This window comes from Copadichromis virginalis, linkage group LG13 (genome assembly GCF_057382275.1).
Source record: "Copadichromis virginalis isolate Kocher_CV1m ecotype Utaka linkage group LG13, C_Virginalis_male_GT1.1, whole genome shotgun sequence".
NCBI classification, from domain to species: domain Eukaryota; kingdom Metazoa; phylum Chordata; class Actinopteri; order Cichliformes; family Cichlidae; genus Copadichromis; species Copadichromis virginalis.
In genome coordinates this window covers 24409722-24418858 of record NC_140630.1, presented here as the reverse complement: position 1 = coordinate 24418858, position 9137 = coordinate 24409722, and the positions used below count along the sequence as shown (strand labels likewise).

The following is a 9137-nucleotide window of genomic DNA, read 5'->3' as shown; positions in this document are numbered from 1 at the left end:
TCTCAGGAGGAGGGGGAAGGATCACAGAAAGAGCTAGGCTAGAGGAGCTACTCAACAAGGCAAACAGCAGCTCTGCGAAAACGACTTTTACCCATCCGCATCCAACATCAATCGGTGGACGACGTTTAAATCTGTCGCATTTTTCTCATAAATGTTCCTATGGATTACTAATCCACTTTCGTCGAAAACCAGAGGTGTTTTTCAACTTGACAGCATAGGTGAGCCTGCTTTTGTTCGGCAGAGCCGTTGCTATTTAGAACATTTTACTAGCTTGCTTCCCTGCTGCTATCAAGCCAACCTTGACGTTAGCTAACTTGTTAACTAATGCTGTGTTGTGTTTAGGGAGGGTGGTTTAGAGGAATGAATGAATTTGGCGACAGGGCAGTAGAAACCTGCAGATTAAAAAAAGAAAAGGAAAAAAAAACTTGTTCAGTTCGATAACAAAGTTAAGCCGTAGCCAGCCAAATTAGGCGGATGAGCGCAGTGAAAGGTTATGCTACTCCGTGGCTGAATAGTTTCAAGTGTGCTGGACAGGCTCCGGAGTGTTGTGTTGTTGAGCGGAGGAATCCTCGGGGACGCTGTCGTCGAGTAGCGCCTGCCACGGTGCTCGCGAATAGCCATTTAAACAAAAAAAGTGATATTACCCGAAACAATCGGTGAGTTCTTATTAGCGTGACGAGATCTGTCGAGCAGCGGGCGGACGATATAGTTAAACGGAGGTAAAATGCATTGTCAGGCTTTCCTTTTGTGCCACCAGTAACGTCTGGCTCCTCACGACTGACTTGTCCAATGTAGGTTGGAGCTACCGTGTATCAAGGAACTCGCCCATTTGATCAGTTGTGGGGATAAAAATCAGCTCAAAGGTTATCCATATTTCCCCACCTACTGCTAGTGATGACTTGTTATTCTCGGTGTTGTGGGTGCTTGACCAGTATTTTTTTTGTGGTTATTATTATGTTACGTATGTTAAGTAACAAACTGCTTGGACGTGAATCACTAGTGGAGAGGTTTAAATGAGCTCGACGCTCTAGTTAATCACTGTAGCAGCTTTTAGAACAGGAGAAAAGACTACCGAGTCTCGAAGCTTGTACGAGTGTGTTAACGTTGTTGGGAATGGTGCTAGCAGTGGTGGTCAGTCCACTCACTCGCATCGGCTCGGTCTAGCAAATTGTCTGGGGCGGATGACATTGTATCCTCCGTGAACTAAACCAAAGGAGGACTGCGACCTTGGCTTGTGTTACAACAATAAAATTGTGTGGTGGTGGTGATTTTGGGGGGGGGGGGGATTAACGCGATGTTGCTGCGTTGCAAGTCTTCGAGCTTGACCTTGTTGCGAACCGTTTCGTCGACTTGTTTCTTTGTCGGGAGCAAATCTCCACTCATCGCTGCTCCGTGAACGTTCAGCGAAATGCCACAGTAGAGCATTCCGTTCAGAAAGTGACTTCCAATCGGTCTGCACGGCCGAGCTTCACTTTTTTTCTTTTTTCGGGGGGGCTCAACTTGACGTGTTTTGTACTACCAGGGCGGTGATATGACATATCTGTAAAGGTTTTTGGGGTCTAGCTACTGTGTTATTATCTCGCCCCCTCGCTCTACATTTATATATATTTTATTTATTTATTTATTTATTGCCGTCGAGCGCACTCTCCGCAGAGAGCAGTGCACCGACACCGAGGGAGAGAGAGAAGCGAAAACGAAAATGGATGGTCTCGGTGCAGTTTTCCTGTAACAAAAAACACAGCGTTATCCCAGTCTCCGATGAGAGAAATGGCCGTGACACGGGCAGGTGACTTGCGACCGCGGTTCCCTGGATTTTCCCAGTGTTTGCCTGCTCAACTGTTCTCCTTTTCTAGCTTACTGTCAGCTACAGAAATGGCGTCATCCTCTGCTGTAGCGTTGGTATAGTCAGTGCAGTGCAGACAGCAGGCACACCACGCTGCCGTGTACTCGGAGAAACGAGCGCCGTGCGGCTGTTAACACTGTCCATCACTCCATTAAACAGCTACAATATTATCCATCTGTGCACACAAACAGACACACACACAGAGGAAGCCTTTGCTTCGAGTAGCGACTAGTTACTTTGTTTGTGCTCGCCGTTCTTAGTCACAAGCCAAGTCTGGCTGACTAGCGCTGACTGACTGACTTACAACAGTGTGCGCTGGGCATTACATAAACGGCTTTAAAGGCTCTGCGAATGAGCGATCAGCCTGCCACGGTGTACTTTGCAACACATATTATTGGACTGGAAAGCTCCCGTACACACACATACACACACCCTTGTCTGTCTCTTTCTCGAGCAGATGTGTTGCAGGATGTAAAGAAAAGAAAGATGTTTCGTGTGCAGTCGTCGATGTTTTTTCCCCAAGCCGTTTAAAGTGAGCATCTACCGCCCAGCTTTTTCTTCATTGCATCCAGCAGTGTAGCAGAAGAAGTGATGTCATCATAACATAATCGTGTCTTGTTGTGGCAGACATAAGTTGGCACTCTCTGAAATTTCTAACAGCTTCTCCTACCTTTTTGTTTTTCCAGCTTGGGATCCGTTAAACTGGTCACCTAGAGGACTCATAGAGAGATGAAGGTATGTTCATTCATATTTTTTTTTTTTATCTTGCATGTGCTCAGTAGCACGGGGAAGCTCCCATTAGCTCTACTACTTCTGCAGCTCAGTTTCATTCAGCTCTTATGTAAACACGACTTAACCAGAGGAATTAAACGGTTGGATCTTCCTATTAAATGTAAATGTAAACACAGCGTCCTGGATAAAGGCCAGACTAATACAATTGTTTGATGTCCCCGATGTTGAGTTTCTAGTGTCTTCAGCTTGCTTTGCAAATGCAAATTGAAAATTGTAATATTAATGTTGTGCTTTGTTATGTGTTGGCATTGAATTATAAGACGAGAGGGCGTGGATGTGAAGTGATGTATGTGTATGTGGCTCTAAATTTATACCAAAGGTGTGGCTTGTGAACTTCATGATGAGATTTAAGAAAAACTTGGTCATGACATTGTTTTCTTCAGCCTTATTTAGCCTGAAAAAACACAGCTGTCTCTCTCAGTGATTTGAGCTATTTATTCTCGTGTTATAGCTGCAGTTATGACTGCAGGCAGTGTCCTAACTTATCATTTGTTGCCACATGAGTCATTATGCTGCCTCGTAACCTGCAGAGCAATTAGTATAACGCACATGAGTTTTTTGTGTTTGTTTGTTTTTGTTTCCTGACTCATGTAAGGTAATAGTGATGTGTGAGGAACATAAACCAAGTAGAACAAGAAGTTGCCAGGCTTTGTGATCGGAGAGTTGATAGTGGCCACATTACAAGCAGCTCTGGTAATGATTAGCTACTTTGTTATGCTTGTTGTGGTTAATCGGACCAAACCGCCACCCACTAATAAACATGTCACCTTCAGCCAAATTATCCAGTTATTAAAGTGCAAGCAGAAAGAGCAGGGGGATACAAAGATAGATGCCACTTTGATATGTTTGTCTACATCCAAACTCTTTCTGTTGGTTGTCCTAGTGGTAACGCTAACTTAAGCTACTGGGTGGTCTGCGATTATATAATGACCTATTTGTGTGGCGAGAGGAGTTTTGATTGCCAATACTGGAAATGCACTTCAATAAGCCGAGATGCACACTGAGGAAAAACGTGACTTTAGCAGATACCGCCTGACTCGCATGTTATGTTGGCCTTTTGCTGCTTAATTTCCCCGACGTCTCTTTGAATAAAGCTAAACATATAAAAACTCATGAAACATGGTGCTATTAGTAACTGTGACCATTTTGCAGTTATTGTTGTTTCCACATGGGTTGCAGTAGGCCTCTAGTAGATGATTATTATGCTTAAATGTTCACATCCACGCGTCAGCTGAAAGCAGTGATGTTCCCACACTGACATTTTCTGTTTAATGTTGTAGCATTTGTTGTTTTCACAGCGCTCTGAGTTTGTGTGGCTCTATTGATGCTAGAGGAGTGCTCACTCATTTTACCGCTGTGTGTATGAGCATCTGCTCAATGCCTAAACTGTAAATTGCTCTGTAAGTAGGACAACTTTTCATTATGTTCACTTAGCGTTATATGTCACTTAGGCTCATGGTCTGCAGGCTTTCTTCACCAGCTGCGCGCGCACACACACACACTGCTGTAATACAGTGTGTAAGATGAAATGCTGTACAGATTAGACCCATTATAAGAAGTTAGAAGTGTTGGATGTTTGTTTAAATCCTTAATAAATTTGTTATAAAAGAAGTGGAATACATTAAGCTTCTCCTTTTATGTAGTAGTATCAATAGCAGCGGACCACTCTAAATTCAACCACAGTCAGTAATATTAAGGACATTCGTCGCTTTTGTTAATAACAACAAAAGGGTTTGATTGTGTGTGAGTGTAATTGTGTAAAGCTTAAACTCACACAACAGTGAAAACGTTGATTTTCTATATATTCTATACGACAAAACAACACTACAGGAAAAGTACTTTTCCGACTTTATTTTCATCACAGTTTGATCTTATAAAGAGGAAGTTTTCCATATTTTTCCAAACAACTTTGTCAGTGTTTTTATTACATGGTCATAAAACTGGAAAATCAATAATAAAAAAAAGCATGGCTTGCAAACTGGAGGTGCTGGGTGTGTAAGAATGAGGCAGGGGAGGTCTGATGAAAGATGTTTTTGAGTTACATTTTAGGAATATCAGGAGAGCTCGGCTTTTAAGTTTGACCATCCCCTTTTAAATCTGTCCTTTATAAACTTGAACTGCAGTTCTAGTCCAGAGTTGCTCTGTTGTGTCAAAGCAGTGAGTATGCAGATTTTGCTGTTACAGTGAAATTAGTTATTTCTGTGGCCGTAAACTGTATGCAGTGCAGTCATTTGGTTCCTATTTTTGCATTTGAGAAGATGGACTCAGGAGGTCAGGTACAGTAGGCTGTCTAATGTGCTTTGAAAAGTACACCTCATGATCACATTTAAAAGCTATGGTTCACTTTTGGTTAGTATTACGTAGATCTGGATACAAACAATATAGTCATTCTTTGTAAAAATACAGTACTTACATTTTTATATGTTTAAAAAATGCATAAAGTAAAAGTAAAGTCAGCCTGTTCATTCATGATTTTTAGCTGTACTTAAATTTCAACGTTGTATCTTTAAGTGACATTCACTCAACTGTTTATATTACTTCACTTGGGTCCTGGTCTCAGTAGCGACACTTAAAAAATAATAGCGCAAGTAGCTGTGAATGTAACCAATTATACTGATTATACTTTTTTACATTTACACTCACTTAGCTTGATTTGTAACTCAGTTTCAGTGTACCTTTCATTCAACATTGCTGAGAGATTTTCAGTTAATACTCTGTTAGGAATACTTGCTAGTATGTAGTAGGGCTGCACGATTAATCGTTAGAAAATCGCGATCTCGATTCATACTTATGTGCGATCTCATTTCCAAATGACAACGATTTAAAAAAAAAAAAAAAAAAAAAAAAGACAACGACGATTGTACCGCATTTTGATCCGGGACGTAATCTGCATGAAAACAAGCCTCACTCTTCCTGCTCAACAAATGACAAGGGCGGAGCCTTATACCACGTGATACAGAAGCCGTGGTGTGATGCTAAAATTAGCAGAAAAAAAACAACGGAGAGCACGTCAGGGATGACGAGAAAGTGACAGGAGAAAATCTGTCCCGGTCAACCACCCAAACATCAATAACGGGAACCTTATACAGCGCTTCCCTATACCCGTCGAACTCCCGCAGGCACAAAGAAATTACGGAGGCTATCACTTATCACCTGACCAAAGATATGGCTCCCATCAACACTGTGCAAAACGAGGGATTTAGGAAAATGATCAACACCCTAGACAAACGCTACACAGTGCCGTCCCACAACTATTTTTCTATTGTTGCACTACCTGCTCTATACATGCAGTGTCGAGCAACGGTGGAGACGGAATTTCAAGCAGTACAACATTTTGCGGCAACAACAAAACGTGAGACATTTGTTGTTTTTATGTTCAGTCTCAACTGTTACGAAGTTGATGTGCAGTTAATAAGTGCAATAAATATTTATACTGGAAAAGAAAATCGTGAGAGAATCGTGATCTCAATTCTAAGCCAAAAAATCGTGATTCTCATTTTATGCAAAATCGTGCAGCCCTAGTATGTAGATAAGTTTACCCATAGAGCTGTAAACTGTACAGTTTTAGTCGAGAAGAAAAGTTTTCCAGTCTGTTAATCTGATGTTGAATTGTACCTGTTGATCAGTGTTTTATCATCAAGGGTCTGTCCATATGCTTTATTAGAAAAAGGGTGTCTGATAAAGACTTGTTTAATTTTTTTTAAATATAAAAAAAAAAAAAAAACTAAATTCAGAAGCACTGAAATTCTCGAAGTAGATTAAACTGCTGCTGATCGCACAGGAAGCGTGAATATGGTGAATGCCCTAAATGTGGGGGAGTGAGTGCGTAAACAAAAAGTATTAAGATTGCAATTTTTTTTTCTAGTTCAGAGCTGCCATGGCATTGCCAGGGCAACTCCTGCTGAAGCACCAGTCACTGGAATTGTGGCGACTCTGGTTTGGACAAAGAGGTGATTCACAGCAGGATTATTGTACGTGTGAGCTAGGCTGGGAGGGTGCTTAATTCTTTCCTGCGTGCCTCTTGCATGTTCCTTTGTTTGGCCTGTGAGCACCACAGTACAGTATAATGGGTGTAAAACTATTGTTTATAATATTTCAGAGATGCTACAGTCATTAAAGCATTGTAATTCTCTTGGATAAATATAATAGATTTTAGATTTAGATGTGCCAGTAATCTTAATAGACTGAGACATTTGTGTTTTATGTCATCCTATACAGCCTAAAATAAAATAAACCTAAACTAAATCAAACCACATTCAAACTAGCATGTGTGTCATTTTACATGTATTGATTCACAGTACTCTGGGAAATGGCAACAGTTTCTTTATTTATTAATTTTTTATGTCTCACAAATACAAAGTGTGTGAGTTTCTGTGATGGTGTGAAGTGGAAAAAAGAAAGAGACTCTGAGATCTGAACAGCAAGCAGCTTCCTGTCGTTTCAATTTTAAATCTGATCTGGGTTCACATCATCAGAGTTCGGCTAATTAACAGTGGTTTTTAATATTCTGATACTGTATTTCAATGAGAACAGCTCTACATAAGTCATGTTTTAAATATATAAAAGTATGTAAGTAAATTAGAAAGTATTCACAATATCTTTGCCAGGTTAATCAGTATTACTGTTTCATAGTTTGAATTTGTTGTGGATTTGAAGTCTTAAAGTGTCGCCCACACGCACGCACAGCCGGCACAGGTGTTTTCACTTAAAGTGCCTAATTAGAGCTCTTCTTCTTAGAGGACAGTGTGAGCATCTATAAACTGTTTGATTGACAATACGCTCTATTATATTTTTCAAATGGTATGAATTGTCTTAAATTCTTTTTGGATGGGACCTAAATTATTTTTAGTCGCATCACTGTGAGATTTTCATCAGACAGTATCTGCTCTTCTGTTCGCTCAACCACACAGTGTAGCTGCATTGTTCAGGCCATGCCTTAAAAAACAACCTGTTATTTTTATATGTGTTTAGAATGGTTACTGGTAACAGTAGGCTGTTACGTTAGCTAAGTTAACAGTTGCAGGTCAACCCTAAAAGGGAATAAAAACGTATTCAAATGACAAAAGCCCCAATGCGTTGACCTAAAGGTGGCGATGATGAGGAGAAGGCCTTGTTAGCTACAGGAAAGACAAGAGACAAATCATGTGACTCTTGGAAATGAAGGGGCGATCGTGGCTCAAGAGTTGGGCGTTCGCCTTGTAATCGGAAGGTTGCCGGTTCGAGCCCCGGCTTGGACAGTCTCGGTCGTTGTGTCCTTGGGCAAGACACTTCACCCGTTGCCTACTGGTGGTGGTCAGAGGGCCCGGTGGCGCCAGTGTCCGGCAGCCTCGCCTCTGTCAGTGCGCCCCAGGGTGGCTGTGGCTACAATGTAGCTTGCCATCACCAGTGTGTGAATGTGTGCGTGAATGGGTGGATGACTGGATATGTAAAGCGCTTTGGGGTCCTTAGGGACTAGAAAAGCGCTATATAAATACAGGCCATTTACCATTTTATTTACCATTTACCATGAAGTCATGTCAGGAAAGTGTCCTGTATGTCAATGATTGTTCAGGAGAATGCTCCTTTAGTTAAATTTAAATTTTTAATGCTACTTTAACTCGTATATCTTTTTTAATTAGATTACACATAATAAGATAATGCAATATATTGCATTGTCAATTATAAGTTAATCACATATATATATTCGACTGCAAGTTGAATCAGCTCAAATAATTGCAAATATCTGTGTGTAGTAGTGTTTCATTTGCAACTTTTTTTTGTCACCGTCTTTATTTCTTTTGTTGCAATTTGTGGCTAGTTAAATGTTCAAAGACAGTGAGACAAAGAGCTGAAAGACTTTAAAAAGCATTGTTATTTGTCAATTTATTTTATTTTATTTTTTAATTTCTCTGTTGTCTTGGCACAAAAGGGAATTACATAACAAAAACACTGGTATCATCTTTTGGCCAAATTGTTTTTTAAACATTAATATCAGCCCAGAATTTCACAGTTGGTGATTTTTTATTTATTTTATTTTTTTTGAAAAAGTCTTTTTTTGGTGCAGAAATAATCTGTCATGCGATGTGTCTTGTTGTATTTTGAATTTGTGTGACTGAATTTGTGGTCAAGAAGAATAAATGAGACGGAGTCATTGGTGCACCCTTGGTAGATGAATAATATCTTATTAAACTAAATACTAGATAACCTTTTATTGTCTGGCAGTATTTGGGCATTATTTTTTTTAAACAAATAAATCATTCATGGCTTTGTGAGAGCAAGATTAACCATGCTTCTGCTGTTATAGGCTACCTTACGCTCTCCATGTTGGAAGTGGAAAGGAAACTTCCTGGGTCCTCTTCCTCTTTTTCATCTGCTGCAGTGTCTGCACTGATGAACTAAATGTACCTACACAGGTCTGCTGTTCAGTCTGTGCTGCACAGTATGCAGTGTGGTTGGTATAGTGCTACACTGACCCACCTTTCCGTATCTCTGGGTTGCTTTTCCATGAGAAGAATCAATGGTA

At 40.4% G+C, this 9137-nt stretch overlaps 1 protein-coding gene across 2 annotated transcripts in view; it reads left to right on the top strand.

Annotated features, from left to right (window-relative positions):
- Window positions 1-16: 16 nt before the first annotated feature.
- The window catches only part of arid4b (AT-rich interaction domain 4B), a 38910-nt gene continuing 29789 nt past the window's right edge, over window positions 17-9137 (top strand). Inside the window, exons 1-2 of one of the 2 annotated variants that reach the window (XM_085478134.1) lie at window positions 17-218; window positions 2530-2578. In XM_085478134.1, coding sequence (XP_085334260.1) covers window positions 2573-2578 — 6 coding nt within the window. In that variant the 5' untranslated portion in view covers window positions 17-218; window positions 2530-2572. The remainder of the gene's footprint in view (window positions 219-2529; window positions 2579-9137) is intronic. The other variant, XM_085478135.1, reaches the window with a different exon arrangement.